General features: G+C 39.8%; 1 protein-coding gene across 1 annotated transcript in view; it reads right to left on the reverse strand.

The window, feature by feature from the left end:
• Positions 1–466: 466 nt before the first annotated feature.
• Positions 467–23,433, reverse strand: part of PIPOX (pipecolic acid and sarcosine oxidase) — a 135,158-nt gene continuing 112,191 nt past the window's right edge. Inside the window, exons 5-8 of the mRNA XM_077480388.1 lie at positions 10,747–10,899; positions 5,259–5,417; positions 4,420–4,495; positions 467–4,328 (exon numbers count right to left, since the gene is read on the reverse strand). Of these exons, the coding sequence (XP_077336514.1) occupies positions 4,201–4,328; positions 4,420–4,495; positions 5,259–5,417; positions 10,747–10,899 (516 nt within the window). The 3' untranslated portion in view covers positions 467–4,200. The remainder of the gene's footprint in view (positions 4,329–4,419; positions 4,496–5,258; positions 5,418–10,746; positions 10,900–23,433) is intronic.

A 23,433-nucleotide genomic window follows, 5' to 3' on the forward strand; every position in this document is an offset into this window, starting at 1 on the left:
ATATAAAGTAGGTGTTATCCCAGTTTGGCTGTAAAAGCAGAAATGACCCTTTAAAGTCCAACTCTGTTTAATTTTGTTTTGTACAGCCAGTGTACAATTTTTGTGCCTCTTGTATCTCAAAAAATACACTCAATGTCTACTAAACACATATCTAGGTGATGATATACTAAAGGAAAATAGGCTGCTCACTTTAGAGGGGACGTTGCATTTTGCAAGGGAATTTTCGACAGTTTAATGAATGTGGTAAAACTTCACTTTGCAAAAAAATACCAAATCACATGCAAGTAAAAAACATATTTCCACTTGCACATGATTGGATGATGGAAGTTAGCAGAGTCTTACCTCCATTCACCAAGGTTTTTTTTTGTTTTTTTTTGAAAATTGCCTTCAAAATGCAATTTCATCTGCAAAGTGAACCATCTTTTGCCTTTATTAAATTAGCAACCTAAGAACTAGATTTTAAAACTTTTCTTTTTTCACTTTTCACTTTTATTATTATGGATTTATATAATGCCAACAGTTTGCATAACACTTTACAAAATAAAGAGAGACAGTACAATTAAAATATAATTCAAACAAGAGGGCTAGGATGGTCCTGCTTATGAGAGCAACAACAAATAATTGTGCCACCATTTTGTGATTAAAGGGGTTGTAAAGCTTTGTTTTTTTGGGATGAATTTCTCACTTCCTGTTTCTCCTCAGTAAACTTCACACCATCATCCGAGCGGTGTTTAGTCAGCCAGAACAGCTTACTGAACAGCTTACTGAGGAGGAACAGGAAGTGAGATATTCAGACAAAGAAAACAAAGAGAAAAAAAAACATTTAGAAGGGAAATCGAAGGAAAAGATAAGTGAACCAACAATGCACTAGCTTAAAGGAACATATTTAGAAAATAAAAAATGTATCTTTACAACCCCTTTAATTGTTTTTAAACCCATATCGCCCTGTTAATCTGTAATATTCTAAATATATAAAAATGAAAATCTCACTTTCATGCAATATAATATAGAGGTATTCTGTGCACTGGTTTACAGTGGTCCCAGAAATCGAATTTCTTGTTTCTACAATTGGTTTAATTTCCCTCCTGCTTTACTTAATGTCAAGATAAGTAAAAATTTTAATAATCCCCTGCAATAGAAGGTTTTAATTTAATGTATGGTTAGGTTTCTCTAACATTCCCATCTAGAGGTTTGCTTATGGTGCATCTTTTAATGTTACAGTAAGGTCTCAAAAGAATTTGTGAAGGATTTGCAGCATGTAGATACCTTTATGTACTACTTTCCCTCACACTGGGTCATTGAAGGGCTTTTTGGTTCCTTTTAACCCACCACAAATTATCTAGGCTACTTTCTTAATGCTCTCTAATGCCACGTACACACAGCCGGACTTTCTGGCAGAATAGGTCCAATGGAATCATTCCGTCTGATATTTTGATCGTGTGTGGGATAAACCAATAATTTTTCTTAAAAAATTCTGTCGGACCTAGAAATAGAACATGTTTCAAATCTGTCTGACTGACTCAATTCCTATCGGGAAAACCGTTTGTCTGTATGCTGGTCCGATGGACCAAATACGACGGAAGGGCAGCTATTGGCTACTGGCTATTGAACTTCCCTTTCTAGTCCCGTCGTACGTCATCATGTACAAAACTAACAGACTTTCGAACAGACATTAGTCCGTTCGTGTTCGAAAGTCTGTTGTAACTCTGTAGGGAAGACCGTCGGACCTTTTCTGCCGGAAAGTCCAGTCGTGCATACGCGGCATTAGCCCTACTCAATAGATTGGTTTCCATGCATTTCACTGATGATAGCCAACAAGTCTGATACAAATGTATGCAGTTTAGAGTAAATGGCTCTATAATAATAGGCTATATCTGTGCTATAATCCAGTGGTTCTGGATTTATCGTTGGCTCTGGAGTCATACAGGGATGATCTGCATCACTGTCCTTAATGAAATATAAACTCTTATGTGTGGAATGCATGATGTAAGTAAGACATGTAGATACTGTGTTTTAATATGCCTCTAATTATGGTAGCAAATAGCATGATTTAAAGTAATAATCATGATTTAGTGACAATATCCTGTTGATTCACATTAGGTGAGAATTTTAATGATAAGCCCTCGTTAAATCTGTAAACTGTGTATATTTGTATAAATTGTTATAGCAGTTCTTTTATACCCAATAATGTTTGATATCATAATAAAATGAAAGTGTGAGGTACATGAAGTATATTTTTAAGATTTTTCACCAAAAAAGGCTGCAAAATTCAATGTATTATTTGACAAGTATAAAATTATAACTAAATTAGTGAGGCTTTGATTCTCCAAAGAATGGAATAAATGATTGATTTAAAGCACCTTTTCAGTGACTGCATCCAGCCAATTATCTGGTAATGGTCACTACTATACAAAAAATACAAGTTCCAACGAATCAAATATAACTCGCTCCACAGTGGATATACTGGCACAAAACTGTTTTGTATTGGAGAGATATAATATATAACAGCTTGAGAGTCTGCTTCTGCCTAATATGCAATTGCTAAGCAAATTATACAGTTCCATGTCTAATGATCCTACATTTCTTTGTTTATGTGTCTAAAATAATAAAACATACCCGGACCCCAAAATAAATCCTTAGCTGAGGTGCCTGCATTCGTTTTTTAATACTTTTCTCCTTCATTTTCACCAGGTGATTCTGCAGCAACACAAGTCTTGTGGTGACAATACACACTCACTGTACTGTATCAGGACAACAGAAACAGGAAAGGACTATAGAACTCTACCCCCTTTAATATTCTTCATAACATAGAAATCTGCCGTTTTGTAGTCCTCAGAGATATCTAATGTAACTGATGACAATTAGTAGAGGCAAAGGGCACAGGAAGCGCTCATACGATTTCTGGCAGGATTAAAAGGTAAGTTTTTATCAAAAATATATATCTAACTATAGATCAAATAAGAGAATTTCATGCGCAGGGTTTACATACCCTTTAAGGCAGTGGTTCTCAACTCCTGTCCTCAAGACCCGCTAACAGGCAGATTTTAAGTATTACCTTGGGGAGATGCAGACTAGAATGCTGCAATCACTGAGCAGCAAATGATCTCATCTGTGATGTATTAAAGTTAGTTTGCAAACCTGGCCTGTTATGCTGTCCATACACGGTTAGAATATCGTTCAGAAAAAAACATTTGCAAATTGGAAAATTTGTCGAACGTGCATGCGAGAACGCCAACTTTGTATCAATAGATGCCTCCCAATATTCAACATTTTAGCGATCGATAACAATATAAATAGTACAATTGTCCTCGATCAATTATATAAGCAGCGGAAATGCGCATGCGCTGTCGATTTTTCAAACTATTTTCGTTCGATTGCACTACTAATCGTTTGAAAATCAATCATTTTTGCAAAAAAAATCCAACATGTTGGGGGTTTTTTTCGGCACAAAATTTGCATTTCGAGAATCGAAATGTAACCACTAACGTTTCAAACGTCGAACGATCAAGCGTAGCGGACATTTTTCCAAACGATATTCTAACCGTGTATGGCCAGCATTAATGTGTCCCGAGGACAGGACCGAAATGGACAGAACCATTGCTTTAAGGCTATAGTCACGTCTGTGCTTTTTAGGCAACATTCATCCTTATTAAAAAAATGTTTTGCTGCAACACCATCAAACAGCATCTGCAATGTACCACTAAAATTGGAGAGTGCAAAATCTGGTGTAGCTCTGCACAGAAACCAATCAGCTTTCAGTTTTTTTTTTGTCAAAGCTTAATTGAACAAGTTAGAGCTGGTTCACACTGAGGCAGCGTGACTTGCAGGGCAACTGCCTCAGGCAACCTGCGCACAACAGCAGCGGTGACTTGCAAAACTACTTCTTTATAGAAGTCAATGCAAGTCTCCTCAACTTGAGTCTCTCCTATTAGAATGGTTCCATTGTACAGAACGTAGCGCGACTTGTCAGTCGCCTGACAAGTCATCCCAGTGTGAACCGAGTCTTAGAAGCTGTGTGGCTACCATGCACAGCCACACCAGATTTTGCACTCTCCAGTTTTAGTAAATCAACCCCAGTCTGTCTGTTCTACCCCACTGCCTTATTCAGCTTGGACTGATATAGGCATAGTGACCAGTTACTAAAAGTCCATAAAGTATCCATAAAAAGGTGAAAACTGTTTTATTTTTCCATTCTTCATCTCACAAAGATGCACTTTGGGTTTTGAAGCGAGCGATGCTGAATGGTGTAAGATCATACGCAGGTTCCTTCCCCATGCTGAGCTCACTCAATATCTTCCCGACCAATGGAGAAAGCTTGAAGCCATGACCTATAGCCGAAGAGCAAATGTTGAAGGGTTAACTGTGCTCTGCAAGCTAAATTTTCCAGACTAACATGCTAGTTCCACTTTCCCAGCTCACCTGAGAAACCAGAGCCTATGACAATATTCTTGTAAAGAGGATGGTGATCAAAGATGAAATTGCTGTCTGGGGTATTCTAAAAAGGACATAAAAAACATTGTGATAAACAAAACTATTATTTAAATCTTTTTTAAAGCACATGTGCACACTATTAACATTTCATATTACTTGAATAAAAATACTTTTTAAAATGTAATTTCTAACATGGCCATAATAAGTAAAGAAAACATGTATAGCACCACACCTAAGCCCTTGTACACACGGTTGGACATTCCGACGGAAAATGTCCGATCGGACCGTGTTGTCGGATAATCCGACTGTGTGTGGGCTAATGAAATAACGTCGTCACGTTCTGAACAATCGGATTTTCCGACAACTTTGTCTGACCATGTGTATGCAACACAAGTTTCGGACAAAATCCGTCCGACAAAATCCAACGGATTTTGTTGTCGGAATGTCCGACCGTGTGTACAAGGACTAATAACAACACATTGTTTAACCCTTAGGAAAGTACATATACACAGTATTAACACACTATATGTCCTATTACTTGAATTAAAAAATACTGTCTGGGCAATTTTTAATTAAGGACCTGTAAGATCTAGGACAGCCCAAAGTAATCAACAGCTGCTCCAAGGATTACAGAGCCAAAAAGAACTACATTTACCTATCATTCTAGCAACCTACCTAGGTGCTACATGATATATCGATTTTTGAATTGCACATTTCCAAAACTAGTAAACTGAGGTTTCGGAATCATACCTAAGAATATATTCTACCAATGTCTAACCACAGTTTGCTATGGCAACGTCTATACTATTCTCCAAGAATGGTCATACCGTATACATGCATTGTTCTATCACAGCAGGCTTGGGGTGCAAACCAGGAAGGTATTTACTGATGAAGTTGCAAAGTATCTGGATGTCTGGGATTTGGGGTGGTTTAGTTTGAAGCTCACGCTCCTCAGGATCGGCTTCATTTCCACCATGAAAACAAATCTGGAACAGAATAAGATATCAAATGTGAATATAAAAAAAGCAAATAGACTAACAATTGATAAAACACGCTCATATTTAGACCCATTTTATACTGCAAGTGTCGGCCGTCAGCGTTAAAGTTCTGCTCGTTTTAGTGGCGCTTTAGTGCTGTTTAAGCAGCACCTATGCACTGCTTTTCGGCCGCTAGTGGGGAGGTTTTAACTGCAAAGAAGGGATTAAAAATGCCCTTGTTGTGTCACTTCCGAATTGCTTTTTTGGGGAGGGGTTTTGTGAGGACTGTATACAGCGCTCCCAAACCACTCCCACAGATGCTGCTTGCAGGCATTTTCCTAAGGTCCCACAAGCGCACCGCCCAGTGTAAAAAGACACACTCAAATGGAATTGCAGGCAGTTTTCAGGTGCTATTTAGAGGCTATTTCTAGCTCTAAGATGCCTGAAAACCGCCTCAGTGTGAAAGGGGTCTTAGTAACTCGGTTTATTTAATAACATTTTATTATGTAAAATAGTGCAAATAAGAAACCAGTAACCAGTTAAGGACCAGCCACCGCAGTTATACTGCAGCAGGTTGGCTCCCCTGGGCAAATCGCCGTAGCTGTACTTCGGCTGCTTTAAGACCACTAGAGGACCCGCGGCGCTGATGATAAGCCGATGTGATGTCCGCCGGGCACCAGCGATTGCTCCTAAAAGAGACAGAACAGAGATCTGTCAATGCAAACAGACAGATCTCCGTTCTGTCAGGAGAGAGGAGACAGATCTACTGTTCATACTGATTATGAACAGCGATCGGTCTCCTCCTCCAGGCAGTCCCATCCCCCCACAGTTAGAAACACTCCCTAGAACACACATTTAAACCCTTGATCGACCCCTAGTGTTAACCCCTTCCCTGCCAGTAACATTTCTACAGTAATCAGTGGCTATTTTTAGCTCTGATCGCTGTATAAATGTCAATGGTCCCAAAACATAAGCAAAAGTACCCGATCTGTCTACCTCAATGTCGCAGTCCTGCTAAAAATCGCAGATCGCTGCCATTACTAGTAAAAAAATAATAATATTGCCATAAATCTATCCTGTATTTTGTAGACGATATAACTTTTGCGCAAATCAATCAATATACACGTATTGCGATTTTATTTTCCAAAAATATGTATAAGAATACGTATCGGTCTAAACTGTGGAAGAAATTAGTTAATTTAAATGTTTTGGGGGTATTTATTATAGCAAAAAGTAAAAAATATAGTTGTTTTTTTAAATTGTCGCTCTTTTTTGTTTATAGCGCAAAAAATTAAAAACGCAGAGTTGAAAATACCACCAAAAGAAAGCTCTATTTGTGGGAAAAAAGAGACATTTTTTTTTGTTACAGCGTTGCAGGACTGCGCAATTGTCAGTTAAAGTGATGAAGTGACGTATAAATGGCCAAAAAATGGCCTGTTCATTAAGGGGGCAAATCCTTCTGGTCCTTAAGGGGGTAAAGTATAACTGAATGCTATTTTTTTTCTTGGATAGATTGGAGAGTAATTAGAATACCTGTCAGGTTTTTATTGCTGTCGGTGCCCCTATTTGGGAGATTCACCCTCTACAGGCATACCCCACTTTTAAGTACGCAATGGCGTTTATTTACTAAAGCTGGAATGTGCAAAATCAGGCTCACTTCTGCATAGAAACCAATGAGCTTCTAACATCAGGTTGTTCAATTAAGCTTGGGTAATAAAACCTGGAAGCTCATTGGTTTCTGTGCAGAAGGGAGACTGATTTTGCACTTTCTAACTTTATTAATAAACCCCATTGTGTACTTAAAAGTGGGGAATGCCTGTATATTTGTCACGTCTACCATTATCAATAGTGAAAGTAAAAGAAAAGAAAATCTCACATTTTTGGTTGTCCCCAAAACAGTAAGAGAGGAGAAATCTCTAGGCAGGCATACAAGGTGCAGTCCTGTGCTCAGGAGTCCAGTTTCATATCAGCTAAGGCCCCTTTCACACTAAGGCGGTTTTCAGGCGCTACAGCGCAAAAAATAGCACCTGAAAAAAACAGAGGGCTTTCACACTGGAGCGGTGTGCTAGCAGGACGGTGAAAAAAGTCTTTGGAGCTGTGAAGGAGCGGTGTATTTACCGCTCCTAAACCGCTCCTACCCATTGAAATCAATGGGGCAGCGAGGCTATACCGCTGGCAAAGCACTGCTGCAGCGACGCTTTGCGGGGGGTTTTAACCCTTTTTCGGCCGCTAACGGGGGTTAAAACCGCCCCGCTAGCGGCCATATAACGCCACTTAAAAGACGTTAACCACTTAACAACCGGCCCATAGCCAAATGATGGCTACAGGGTGGTTGTTTAACTCTGGGAGGCCGTCATATGACGTCCTCCCAGAATTCGCCCCCTGAGAGCATCCGTGACCGACGGGGTCCACAGGACCCGGCGCATCACGGATCACGGTAAACGGCCGCTCATCGCGGCCGTTTACCATGGGATCGCTCCGTTAAATGACGGAGTGATCACTTGTAAACAAACCGGCGTCATGTTATGATGCCGGTTCCTCCCTCCCCCTCTCTGTACCGATCAGTACAGCGGAGGGGGAAAAGATCGGTATCAGCAGCACTGTGGGCTGCATCTGCAGTGCCCACATCCCTGCTCACCGAAAATTAACCCCATCATACCCTGCCATTACTCTGCAATACTCTGCTGCAATACTCTGCTGCAACACTCTGCAATACCCTGCAACAACACTCTGCAATACCCTGCAACAACACTCTGCAATGCTCTGCAACACCCATCAATACCCTGCAACACCCGCCAATACCCTGCAACACCCTGCAATACCCTGCAACACCCTGCAATACCCTGCAACACTCTGCAATACCCTGCAACACCCGCCAATACCCTGCAACACTCTGCAATGCTCTGCAACACCCGCCAATGCCCTGCAACACCCGCCAATACCCTGCAACACTCTGTAATACCCCGCAACACTCTGTAATACCCTGCAACACTCTGCAATACCCTGAAACACTCTGCAATACCCTGCAACACCCGCCAATACCCTGCAACACTCTGCAATGCTCTGCAACACCCGCCAATACCCTGCAACACTCTGCAATGCTCTGCAACACCCGACAATACCCTGCAACACTCTGCAATGCTCTGCAACACCCGCCAATACCCTGCAATGCTCTGCAACGCAATACTCTGCAATGCCATACTCTGAGATATCCAGTCATACTCTGAGATACCCAGCCCTACTCGGAGATACCCAGCCATACCCAGCCATAGTCGGTGATACCCTGCAATACCCAGCCATAGACAGCCCCCCCCCGCCGCCCTCCGGTGCTTCTACCGACTCACCAATACGATCAAAGCCAGAATCTTTTTTTTTTTTTCAGGCTTCCTAGCTTAGAGGTGAGATGCGGAGTCTTATTGACCCCATATCTCACTGTAAAGAGGACCTGTCAGGCCATATTCCTATTACAAGGGATGTTTACATTCCTTGTAATAGGAATAAAAGTGATCAAAAAATTTATTTTTGGGGAAAAAAATGTCAAACTAAAATAAATAAAGTAAAATTAACAATAAAACATTTTTTTTTTAAAGCACCCCTGTCCCCATGTGCTCGCATGCAGAAGCGAACGCATACGTAAGTCCCGCCCACATATGAAAATGGTGTTCAAACCACACATGTGAGGTATCGCTGCGAACGTTAGAGTGAGAGCAATAATTCTAGCCCTAGACCTCCTCTGTAACTCAAAACATATAACCAGTAAAAAAAATGTAAATCATCGCCTATGGGGATTTTTAAGTAGCGACGTTTGGCGCCATTCCACGAGCGTGTGCAATTTTGAACAGTGACATGTTAGGTATCTATTTACTCAGCGTAACTTCATCTTTCACATTATGCAAAAATTGGGCTAACTTTACTGTGTTTTTTTTTTTAAGCACAAAACTGTTTTTTTTTCCAAAAAAAAGCATTCAAAAAATTGCTGCGCAAATACCGTGCGAGATAAAAAGTTGCAACGACCACCATTGTATTCTCCAGGGTGTTTGCTAAAAAAACATATATAATGTTTTGAGATTCTATATAATTTTCTAGCAAATGAATTATGATTTTTACATGTAGGAGAGAAATGTCAGGGGTGCTCCAGAACGCCTGATGGCGCTCCCTGCATGTTGGGCCTCTGTATGTGACCACACTGTGTAAAAGTCTCACACATGTGGTATCGCCGTACTCGGGAGTAATAGCAGAATGTGTTTTGGGGTGTAATTTGTGGTATGCATATGCTGTGTGTGAGAAATAAACTGATAATATGACAATTTTGTGAAAAAAAAAAGTAAAAAAAATCTTGATTTTGCATTGTGAAGAATTGTGGGAAAAAATGACAACTTCAAAAAACTCATCATGCCTCTTACTAAATACCTTGGAATGTCTTCTTTCCAAAAAGGGGTCATTTGGGGGGTATTTGTACTTTTCTGGCATGTTAGGGTCTCAAGAATTGAAATAGGCCGTCAGTACTTCAGGTGTGATCAATTTTCAGATATTGGCACCATAGCTTGTGGACTCTATAACTTTCACAAAGACCAAATAATATCCATCAATTTGTACTTATTTTTACCAAAGATATGCAGTAGTATAAATTTTGGCCAAAATTTATGAAGAAAAATTACTAATCTGCTAAATTTTCTAACAGAAACAAAGAAAAATTCATTTTTTTACAGAATTTTCTGTATTTTTTCTTTTATAGCACAAAAAATAAAAACCTGATTAAATACCACCAAAAGAAAGCTCTATTTGTGTAAAAAAAGGACAAAAATTTAATATAGGTCCAGTGTTGCATGACTGAGTAATCGTCATTCAAAATGTGAGAGCACCGAAAGCTGAAAATTGGTCTGGTTATTAAGGGTGTTTAAGTGCCCAGTGGTCAAGTGGTTAAAGCACCGCTAAAAATAGTGGTGCTTTACCGCCGATGCCCGCACCGTCCCAGTGTGAAAGGGGCCTTACAGTAGTTTCTACAATTAAGTCTTGTAGAAGACTTAATCATATGCTTCTGCTTTTAACGGTGTCAATTATTGAATGTATAGGGTGGAAGAGAAAGAGAGAGAGTGGGGAGTTAGGCACAGCCCAAAGAAATGTGTGTGTGTGGGGCGGTGCATGCTTCCTAATGTAAAGGAGGGGTCTTCTAACAACCCTGACCAGAAACAGGAGGTGCCCGTTCCTTCTGTTATATATAATATATTGCTGTATGAGACCATGTAACAAAAAATCCAATGGCTACAGGAAAACAGATAATGTCTTCCTTAACATATTTCAGGCTCCAGAACCAGCTGTCCTTGTGATGTTTCTTTACCTTAATTAGCCCTGGATATTCTTGGCAAGGTAGGCCATAGACCTCATGCTCTTCTCCATTTAGATTTACACCAAGGAATGCTGGGAAGTTTTGCAGCAGACCAGGGCTCCCAGGTATCTTCTCTTTCCAGTAACAGACATTAATTCTCAGAGTCTGGAAGACACACACTTCTAATGAAATAGAGAACACGAAGCAGTAATATGCATTAATTGTATTGTCATAACTAATACACTATATATGACTTAATATAATCAAGTACAGTACTGTGCAAAAGTTTTTAGGCAGGTGTGAAAAATGCTGTAAAATAACATGACATTGACTGCATCTTTGGGGGTATTTGTCCTGCTGCGGAATACATTTGGGGCCAATCACATGCCTCCCTGAGAGTATGGCATGATGGATTTGTCTGTGTTTCTTAGCATTGATGACACCAATGATCCTGATTCTGAGAACAATGGCACCAGGTGCTCTTGACAAGCCTTCAGGTTTCCTTGGGGGTGCCTTGGCAAAATGCTAAAAAATTGCCCAAAATTGTGTACAAGCCAGCAGGTGATACACACTCACAACCAATGACATCTTCGGTTAATAAGAAGTAGGCCGGGCACCTGCACAGCAAACTTGTTTGCTCCTCCCATGCCCCCCTCCATCAGCACTGGGGTCACATTAGCTAAATGAGAGAGAGAAACACCAGTGTGCAAAGGTGTATTTACCTTGAAAGAATAAATCACGTTGAGTGTCCCATGTGTGTGGATGTTGCTGCGTTATGTACAACTATTGGTTTAATTTTTTACATTTTAGAATGGGGTGCCTCAAGATTGTACAGCTTTGTAAAGAGTTCCTTGTCTGGAAAAAAGTTTGGGAAACACTACTCTAGACCAATGAGTCAACATTTTTAATATTTGGCTGTAGCAAAAGATGGTTTGTTCATGATGGGCTGGAGAACAGTACAATAATGAGTGTCTGCAGGCAACAGTCAAGCATGGTGGAGGTTCCTTGCAAGTTTGCGGCTGCATTTCTGCACATGGAGTTGGATATTTGGTGAGGATCAGTGGTGTGTGATTAGTCCAAAATGTATTCTGCAGCAGGACAACAACCCCAAACATACAGCCGATGTCATTTCAAACTATCTTGGTTGTAAAGAAGAGCAAGGAGTCCTGGAAATGATGGTTTAGCCTCCACAGAGCCCTGATCTCAACATCATCAAGTGTGTCTGAGATTACATGAAGAGACAGAAGGATTTGAGGCAGACTACATCCACAGATGTAGTGGTTAGTTCTCAGAAATGTAATGTAACAGCCTATCTGCCGAGTTTCTTTAATTGAAGAATTGATGTTGTTTTGAAGGCAATGGGTGGTCACACCAAATATTGATTTGATTTGGATTTCTCTTCTGTTCATTTACTTTATATTTTATTAATTGATAAAAATAAACTATTAATACTTCTATTTCTGAAAGAATTCTTAAATTACAGCATTTATTCACACATACCTTAGACTTTTGCACAGTACTGTACACAACTGCATTATAAAAACATGTTTACACCATTGTCATGTAACTATATTAAGCATTGTGCACTCACTGCCTTATACAGAATAATTGTCATGCAACTAACACAGGTAGCGGGATCTGTTATGACATATGGTTTAACAAGAGAAGCTTCTTTTGAATATTTAGGACTTCATTTAAGATGGATATGTGAAGCAGTTCCATGCAAATACATTTCCCTTGGGATTACTTCTTAATTTTCAGATTATTCATCATTTCCTTGCAATTTTTTCCAGTAAAAATGTATGAAGATGAGTAATACTGCACGCAAATTTACCATATATTTTAAGCAAATTCTAGATTAAAATGAATGTTAAGAAGTCATATCTGTTGTGGATTTTCTTCTTGAGGGTTAATTTTTAAAATCTTTTCCTAATGCTGGACTCCAGGGAAACAGCTAAACACACACGCGCACACACACACACACACACACACACACACACACACACACACACACACACACACACACACACACACACACACACACACACACACACACACACACACACACACACACACACACACACACACCATCCAGTTCTGAGATATACATAGCTCTTATACATAGTACAACCCAGTATAACAAAGCATAAGACTTTTCTTAGCCAGCCCATACATAAGTATTTTTTTTGTTTGTTCAACCAGTGGGTTTAAGGAAAAAAATCACCCGAATCTTCCCACTGTGCTATTGTATTCTGACAGCAGGGAGAGTTCTCTGCCTTCAGAATACACTGATCAGTGCTGCTAACTATAGCCAGCGGTGTTGATTATGCAAAATTTTTACAACAGGCTGTTTGCACAGAAGTCGATCTGTAGATCAATTAGCCTACCCATACTGTATATGAATGCAAATTCATCCAGTTCCTGTTGAACCAGAAAAATTTAATACAATTAATGACTGCTTTATCCGCCCCCCACCTTGTGACATGACAGTGAAAGGAGAAAAAGCAGACTGATGAGCTAATTTCTCGTTCTTTCTGCTCCCTCCTCCTATCAGTATGCCCCTTGCACTGCAGACAACTGATTAAAGTAAACTCCCATGCATGACTTTTACCTATAGGTAGAAAAACACATAAAACCCCCATAGGTAGGTGGGACTTTGAAAGTGACAATAAATTGTATCAAAAATAGTAAATTTATTACAAAAACATATATTGAATAAAAGACATCAAGGACAAAAGATTACATCAATATTTATACATTTCATTGCATTTACAAAGTGCATACAGAAAACTAAGGCTTATTGGATGAACCGGACGTTTTCCTGCTTGATGCCCTTCATCAGGGTTTTTTAACATCCAGAGCCCGGAGTCTATTAGAAAAGTTTAGATTACACAAATTTTGATTCATAGCTGTGATGCACTGTTTGTGCAACTCGGGTGATCCCCCAAACAATCAAGATAACATCTATGTAGCGATACCAACTCAATATCTTCTCAGTTAGAGGAGAATGGTTGTCATCAGTCAAAAAAGTCTGTTCCCACCCCCCCACCCCCAGTACAGGTTGGCATATGAGGGGACACAACAGGTCCCCATAGCTGCACCCTGTACCTGGAGGTAGTGGGAACCATCACAGCTATAAATCAAAATTTGTCTAATCTAAATTTTGATTTCCTGAGGTACTGTAGGTCACACTTTACCATGACCTACAGTACCTCAGAAATCAATTTTTTGGATGTCATTATCCATAAATTACAAGATGGCACACTAGCTAGCTCTTTGTATCCTAAAAAGACAGCAAGTAACACAATATTTCACGCTAGTAGCGCTCATCCGGCACAGCTAAAAAGATCCAACCCCTATGGCCAGTTTTTGTGGATTCTCTGAAACTGCTCAGAGGAGGGTACATTTCGTGAAGAGGCAAACAGATTAAGAGATAGACTGTTATTGAGACATTTAAAGAGCCATTTCTAGACCAAGACATGATTTGTTATTTAACAAAAAAAATTCTGAAAAATCACAACATGGAACTATCTAATAGTGTGAGAATTTTCACACGATATACCAAACAACATAGGAAAATTAAGGCCATTATATCCAAACACTGGCATCTCCTATGCATTGATCCCCTACTAAGTCCATTTGTTTCAACTAATCCTTTTATTACTTACCGTAGAACCAAATACTTATGGGATATATTCATACAGAATGAATTCATGGGAGAATTTTGCAATGACCCATGTAAACATCTAGGCACATTTTGATGTGGTGGATGTAGTCATTGTAAATACATATACATTGGGAATATCATTAGACTGCCCAATGGTAAGATCTTTAAACTGGCACACTTTGCCAACTGAAAAATACCTGGAGTTGTCTATATGCTGGTTTGCCAGTATGGTTCATTTTATATAGGCAAAACTAAGCAAGGATTTCATAAAAGAGCATATAGACATAATCTAAGTATGAAGAAATCCAACCCAGATCTTCCATTGGGCAGACTTGCTCATGGTCGTAGAATTCCCCAGATAAAATTCCTAATCCTTGATAGAATACATCCTAGTACCCAAGGTGGTGATTAGAATAGAATTTTGTTGCAATTGTGAAACTCGTTAGATAACTAATGTAAATGCCACCCTACCCCTAGGTCCCAATGTTATGGTCAGTTATCGTCCCACCTTGGAAGGCTTCATCTGGGGGATGGGAGGAGTAAAAACTCACCTCTGGTTTGATATGTATTAGCTATGGTACTAACACCTCAATATTCTATAATTAAATGCAATTCTTTTTTTCCTATTTAGGATTTTGTTCCATATCCTAATACAAGGTATTTTGATGTGGTTATTTCATTTTAATATTCAATATGAATATTTTAAATTCATATTCCTATGGTTTACCCATGTTGCTCCATATGTATATATTGTTTGCTTATTACATCTCCTCAGTTGTGTTTTCCCTCCTGTTTCCCTATTTGGCCTTTTCATTGACCTATCTTTGTGGTTTTCCTCTCCTTGTTTCCTCATTGAGCCCCCACCCAGCACACTGGAGGGTCATTCGGCGCTCACCATCGCCAATGTCCCCGCATTTTTGCACAACTCTGGCATGATCAGGCTCGTTTTAAGCTCTGCTCATTTACTGTTGGCCGTGGGTACGTGCTGGTGTCCCCTGAGCACAGGGCTCCACCACGCCTATTTGGGGTAGCGTCCTGCACTTGAGGGACAGTTGGTCCGGGCACCCTAGCTAATGCATATGGTCGGTAGTGCTTCTGCGTCACGGAGAATGCGTCATGACGTCTCCACACCGATGCGTGTGCGCAGACGCCATGGGGGTATTTATCAGAGCCGTCAGTGGCGTGTAAACACAGCTGCGATGGTTCTGATCATCAGCATGCTGCAGAATGTATATCCAATGGAGGTAAGCCACACAACTTTGATATCTAGGGGCCTACACTGTTTGTCTTCATGGATGACTCATACATTTCTACTCCTTTACTTTTATGCACTCTTACAGGTATACTCCCTGGGCTGGACAATCATTGTGTACTCGTTCAGCCATTTTACAAGTATTAGATGTGCTCTCATTGTGCAGTGATATTTCAGATATGTCTCCCTTATAGGTATGTACACTTTGCGGATTATGTCTGGATAATTTGCAATTTTGCAGACCATGCAGACATTATATCAGTCTACACCCTTCTATATTCAATTCCATTTCAGATCATTTGATCAGATTTTTCTGTAGGGGCTCTTTGGACCTTCTCTGGGGGACCTCTGTGGAACACTTTTGGGCCACGCCGACATAACCTTCTCTGTCTTTTTACTTTTGGGACCTTCCTTTCTTCCATGATATATGAGCAAAATATACTGTCTGGTATGTGACCCATGCTATCTATTTTGTGTGCTTTTATATGAATTTACTTCAGTTTATCCTGTTTGAGATATAAAGAGAAAATATATATATTGCTGTATTGAATATCTACTTAATGATGTGTGTATATATATTTTTCAAATAGACACCGGGCTCTGGATGTTAAAAACCCTGAAGAAGGACATTAAGCCGGAAACGTCTGGTTCATCCAATAAGACTTAGTTGTCTGTAAACACTTTGTAAATCCAATCAAATGTATAAATATCTATGTATTCTTTTGTCCATGATGACTTAAGTCTTTTATTCAACATATGTTTTTGTAATAAATTTCCTATTTTTTTTTATACAATTTATTGTTTTTGGTCACTTTCAAAGTCCCACCTACCTATGGGGGTTTTATTTGTTTTTCTATACAAATCTTGGCATGTGGTGACCTTTAACAAATGATTCCACGGGTCTTGGAATTCTTTTTTCTTTACCTATAGGTGAGCCTAAAGTAAGGCTCACCTATACTGTATGTACAGTAAATATCTCCTAAAAGTGCACCGTTTAGGAGATAACTACTTTTGATGCAGCCAGTGACATCACCGGTGTGTGCGCTCTGAAGGAACTGGCGTCATTGCGGCTCCGGCTGGAGTCCGTGACTGGGTGGAGATGGAAGTACCTTCAGTGGTGACAGCATGTCGCAGGAGGACTTCGTTTTAAGGTAAGTTTCACATAATGTGCCAGCATGCAATGCATACTAGCACATTATGCCATTGCCTTGCAGGATTAAAAGAAACAAAACAACAAAACAAAAACAGTGGTTTGCTACCGCTTTAACTTGATGTGCTGCTTTTCTGTTCCCAAGTCTGAATGTTGTTATACAGGGGATTGCAAGAGGCTGATAGAAGTTCAGGCACTAAGGCCCCTTTCACACGGGACGGATCAGTAATGATCCGCCCCATGATGATCCGCTTGCTCAGCGGGGATCGCTCCCTTGTCCCCGCTGAGCCGGTGGATAACAGGGTGGTCCCGGCACACTGTGCAGGGACCGCCCTGTCAGCTCTCCGCTCTCCTCTATGGGGATCGGATGAGCACAGACCGTCTGTCCGTGTTCATCCGATCCGCTCTGCAGATGGATAGAAAAATAGGATTTTTCTCCGTCTGCAGAATCGGACAATAGCTGAGGCGGACGATAGCGGGTGTCTGTGGATGTTTATCCGCAGACACCCGCTATCCCATAGGAATGCATGTATGTCTGTATTTCATCCGCAAATGGATGGATGAAATACGGACATAATGTTCGCATGTGTGAAAGGGGCCTTACTCTGCTTGAATGTTAAAAAAAACAAAAAAAACATTTAAATATGCTTTAACCGCATGTGGCTCATATGTGAACCTAGCCTAAAAGTTAAAAAAAAAAAGTTTTGTTTGGGATTTAGTGGTTATACTTTCTTCTGCACAGGCAGAACAGGCTCATGGTAGTATCTGGAACATTTTTTTCCCAGTAGATTCTAAATACGGTAAATATCTATAGACAAAACCTTTTTTGTTTAGTTTTGGAGTGCAGAAGAATAGACTCTCTCTCAAGTTTTTTGTGTTCCCATTAAGGAGAATTTGCCTCTCCAATACAATAATGTTGACCAATGTCACTGAGAAGGAAAGTGAGGGGGATGTAACATTTTAGTTCCCAGAACAGGATTTTCCAATGGGGCAAATGTTAAATAACTGTAATTTGCCTCACTTTGTAAGATTCCTCTAATTTCCAGTTGCATCTCTGGGAAAGGAAGTGAAATTTCCCCAGTGGTACAGACACAGCAAAACATAACCCAGATGGGGTTTTAACCCATCCCTTCTCCCTAACTATCCAAGACTAAAAGAAAAAAGTTTTGGGCTATGCATACACTTAATATGTAAAAGAAACCATGGCTGTGGCTAATTCTTGACACAGTATTTGATTTTATGTCCTTCTACCGTGCTAGTCGATCTCTGCGAAACCGCCCTCCTGTCCTACTGCTGAGGTTTAAATTGAACTAAATCAACATAATATTTTACTGCTCTCCTACTGCCGCACATCATTCAGTATGCTGTAATTGTTTTATTATTACAAAGCCATTGAATCCTATAGATAGTCTGTGATGTTCTCCATAATAATCAGATGATTTGTGCACATTAATAAGAACAAAGGACAGGGACAGGAGAAGATGAGAGTGAAATGATGGAAAACTTTCAAATATATTCCATCTTTGTGTAGATTATAATATACAGTCATGAAAGCATACTGCAAGGAGGCAGCTTTTGTTAGGCTAGATTGCAATATGATGCATAATTATATCATTACCTATCTGATTTCTGTACCTGAGGCTTTCTAGGCAACACCAAAGTCATATGTATGGCTTGGAGGACACAGCAGAGAAAGCTGTGAAAAAAATTTAAACACATAACAAATGACTGGATGACGGAAGGCAGGAGCGTATTTCCGATTCACAGAAACTGCCAAGCACAAGGTTATACTTTGAATGTCTTCCTGAAAGCCTCTATTTTTATTGGAAAGGAGATCGTTTTATGTATAGAATTCAACAGAAAACATAAAAAAGCGGTTCCTCCTTTTATTATAAAGCATCTTAATGTGGAGGATTAAAGGGGAAATCCAGCCTGATTGAATACCATCAGTGGTATGTAAAACATAAGGAATAATTTACCACCTATAGTAAATCCAGGGAATAAGAGGATCCAGGAGTTTGCGTCCATTTGGATGTAGGAAGCTAAATGCTGACTACATTTATAAAAAGACCACTAGGTGAATACCAATACCTTACATCCAAGTGCCTTGAGAAAGCGTGAGATCTGCACAAGAATTGGTCATTGACAGTGGCGACGGGTGTTCTTTTTTTTGGAGGGGGGAGGGGGAACCCTTCCTACTGCTGCAAACCTCCCCCCCACCCTTCCGTCGGTTGGGTCACAGACGGCACCCACTACGGTCAATAGGCTGGGTCACAGGGGTCATGGGCAGCACACCCCACCGGGTCGGTCAGTCGGTAGTCGAGGCCCCGCACTTATCCCATTTTGCAAGCAGCGCTCCCCTGCATCTCCTCCCTCCTCCTGGTGGTCAATCCGATCGGAACTCCTTTCTCTCAATCAGGGGACGGACACGACCCGCTTCCTGATTGGCTCGGAGGAGAACCAGTGTTGCAATAGCGAATGTTCACTCGCTATTGTCATAAAACTGGTTGGGTTTCAGGTGCAGTGCTCTGCGCTCCGAGCCCACCCTTTTTTGAAGCCTATTAGAGCCTCTGGCTCTAATCACATCCTTCAAAAAAAAAAAAACCCTGATTGGAATCCATGCATGGATAGGGGTGGAGCCCATGCACCCCTAATGCATGAGCCGCCACTGGTCATTGGGTTTTTTTTAATTATTTTGAGATTTTTGACAACTTTTCACATGATAAAGAAGAAGAGTGATATGCTGTGAGTGTCCTGATCCTCTTATTCTGGACTGAGTAAATCAAGTTATTTATTTGCTATGAACACTGAGAACCTCTGCTGTGGTTTCACAGAGGAAAAAAACTTCTTCTATATGCACAGGCCTGTGCTCCATCCAGACACCAGAAGTGAGTGGCACACGCCTCTCCATGTTATATTTTTTTATTTTTTTTTTATTTTTTTTTTAATTTGAGGTCAAGATGTACCTATTTGATGAGTTAAAAAATACATCAGCAGCTCTGTAGATCTACAAAGCAGAGATGGCAATGGCTTCGGACACAACGTATGAGAAAAGATAGGAGGGTATTAGAAAATTTCCAGAATCTTTGCATGTGGGACCCATGTTATCATAAACTTGGCCTCCGGAAGATTTACCCCCTTTCCTGACCAAGCCATTTTTTGTGATATGGCACTGCGTTACTTTAGCTGACAATTGCGTGGTCATACATCATTGTACCAAAATAAATATAAGTCCTTTTTTTCCCCCAGAAATAGAGTTTTTTTTGGTGGTATTTTATCACCTCTTGGGTTTTTATTTTTTTGCACTATAAACAAAGAACGACTGACAATTTAGAAAAAACAAATATATATTTTTTACTTTCTGCTCTAAAACATATCCAATAAAAAAATTTTAAAAATCGAATTTCTTCATCAGTTTTGACCAATATGTATTCTGCTACATATTTTTGATAAACAAAATCCCAATAAGCATATATTGATTTGTTTGTGCAGAAGTTATAGCATCTACAAACTATGGAATATTTTTATTTATTTTTTACTAGTAATGGCAGCGACTTATAATGGGACTGTGATAATGCGGCAGACAAATCAGACACCTAACACACTTTCTTGGGGACCAAATAATCGATCAAAAGGTTAAATGTGTGCCTAGCTAGTGATTCAGTGTAGTGGGGAAGGTGCTTTTACAGTGAAATGCATAGATCAGTATTTCTGCTTTACAGAAACACAGGACCCATGCCTTCTGTACTGACAGTACGGCAGTCTGCCTTGTCTAAAATCAAAGCAAGAACAAGCCATCGTCGGCTTGCAGTTGTGCCCAAAATGTAATTCTGTACAGCGCATGCCACCCTGGTAAATGTGCTATGTGACCGTCGGCAACTGGATAACAATGCTTTATATTGCACTAATTGGTACAGAGAGTAAACTGCGCTATTCAAAAAGCCCTCCCTAAAAGCAGCAACTCTAATCGTAATACTCCGGTAATATAAACTGTGTGTAATGGTGAGCTGCGCTAAAAAAACAAAAAAATGTGCTAGAATAATACCTATATGTGTAAAATTATGAAATAGAAAAACAAATAGCCTAGGCTAAATGGAAAATAAATAAATCCCCATCTGAATCAATTCATGTGATAAGGGATCGATGGCAAAAATAGATGAATGTGAACAATGAATAGTATATAGTGAAATAAATATTATAATTAAATCATGTCATTAATATGTGCGTGGAAAAAAAACACACACAAATGATAAACACCAATGTCAGATCACGTAAGAAGACCCAACCTGATTGGACCTCTCAAAAATCCTCAAATAAAAAGAGGTAAATTGCACAAAATGTATATATCCCTTATGGATTCAAACATAAAAAACCAAAGTGAAAACGGAATTAAATTTCAATAAGTGTAAAAATAAACAAAGAAAAGAAAAAGGAATTACGGTAGTCAATTAAAGTCCCAAGAAAATAATGTCAATCAGCAAGTAGTGATGATTCGTCCAGAGTGAGAATGGAAAACTGACACCCACTTCACTTCGTGTAAACAGGAATCCAAAAAGTCACCTCCACCAGTGAAAAAAAGGGGCCGCTTACCAGAACTTGAGATCTCAGTGTTATGTGAGATCAAAAGGGCATGTATATAGATGGTCTGGTTGATCCGTCACAGGAACCACACCAGACTCTCCTCAATGTTAATTCCCAACAGTGAAGCGATGGTGCCACAGTATATATGAAAAAACATAAGAGCACTCGCATAGCGTAAAAACCCTTATTTATTAAATCTCAAAAAATAAAATCAGTACACTCACATAAACGAAGAAAAATCTATGCGTATTTCAAAGACGAGCCGGCCGGCTCTCAGCTACCGCCCGCACTTCCGGGTCTGACGTCAGCATGCCGTACCTCCCTACGCGTTTCGTCACGGGATACGGAATTCTTTATATTGCACTGCTCAATGTCTTACAAGACTTTCTCACCAGAATTTATGTAAAAAAAAAAAGGTTAAAAAAGGACCGCATAAGTCAACTCTGTGACCACACATAAGCGCCTGCTAGTAGTTTTGGCTTCCTAACAATCAACATTTTCCATTGATTGTGCTGTTCTGTCAATTACCAACATGCTACTTTATTAATCAATTGACACTAAACTCTTTAAAAAACAAATATATTCTAACTCAAAAATTAACTTCTATTGCTCTCCGCCTCCTCCAGGCTCTAATAGGCTTCAGCTTTCAGAATAATTAAAATGGTGCAGAGCATTGTGCTCGGAGACCACCAAGCTGTGTTAGAAAAGCAAATGAATATTCACTTTTCTAACACTGAATCGCCTGTCCGGCAATCAGGAAGCAGAGGTCTGATATTCATCACCTGATTGCTGAAAGGACAGGCGATCCTATTGGACGCCTAGCAGGAGGAAAGAAGAAACACACTGCAGAAGTATGGAGGACACAGAAGCTGCCCGTCCCACAGCTCGCCGCCGTCACCTGCTGCCCGACTCACCACCAAGATGAGGTAAGTGCCGGGCAGACAACAAGCGTGTGGGCAGGCATGGGGGGTGCTGGTTAAATGCTGTCTGGGGGGGTCACAGTGCTTGCAATTGATGGGCACAGTGCCTGCAATTGATGGGCACAGAAGCTGCAATTGATGGACACAGTGAGGTTGCAATTGATGGGCACACTGAGGCTGCATATGATGGGCACAGTGGTTGCAATTGATGGGCACAGTAAAGCTGCAGATGATGTTTTTTTTTCAGTTTGTTTATGCCCCCTCCCAAAAAAATTCGAGCACCATTTTATACCACTGTTGGGTTTTCCCACCCTTCACATAGAATCAGCACACCTTCACAATTTCAATATTATACACGTATACACCTTTTTCTACTTACCATTGTATAAAAAACATTTCCCCTTTCCTTTCCTTGATGAAGTATTGCTTTGTGTGCAATGTAAAAATTGAGAAGTCACCGCAGTAGGACATCGCACAACTTTCAAGACTTCAAATGTTTCACAGAATTTGTCGTACCAGGCAGACGTTTAAATAGATAATGCAGGAAATGTATTGAAAATCAGTCATGTGTGAAAATGGCATAAAATGTGCTTTTTTTTTCATTTCACTCATCTTAAATTTCGGTAAGTGAGATGTAAGGCACAATTATTCAGCAATAGTTTTAATGTAAAAGGCATAATGCAACCAGACTTGACATGAATGACTTTTATAAATGTAGTAAATTCCCCTACTTTTACTCCACTTAATATTCTATGTACAGTGCTTGTCCTCGGTGTGTGCAGGGTGTTAATAGGATACATAACATCAGTTAATCAGCTCAAAACAGAAACACAGAGACTGCAAAAAGCACCACTATCTGAAGATTGCACATAGAATGTAAATCATTTTATTCTGTATTTTTATATCTTCACATTATATACATATATATATATATATATATATATATATTTTTTTTTTTTTTTTCTGCAGGCAGTGCAAAGTGCAGTGACTATGGAAACTATAATGGACCATAGTGACCAATAGCATATATTTACTATATTTTGTCCAGCCTTTTGTACAGAGCAACTTACACTGTGATTTACATATTGCACATTAACTTCAGTCCTGCCCTTAAGGAGCTTACAATCTA

The sequence above is a fragment of the Lithobates pipiens genome, unplaced genomic scaffold (genome assembly GCF_037356315.1).
Source record: "Lithobates pipiens isolate NorthernLeopardFrog02 unplaced genomic scaffold, aLitPip1_a1.2 Scaffold_16, whole genome shotgun sequence".
In the NCBI taxonomy this organism is placed as follows: Eukaryota; Metazoa; Chordata; class Amphibia; order Anura; family Ranidae; genus Lithobates; species Lithobates pipiens.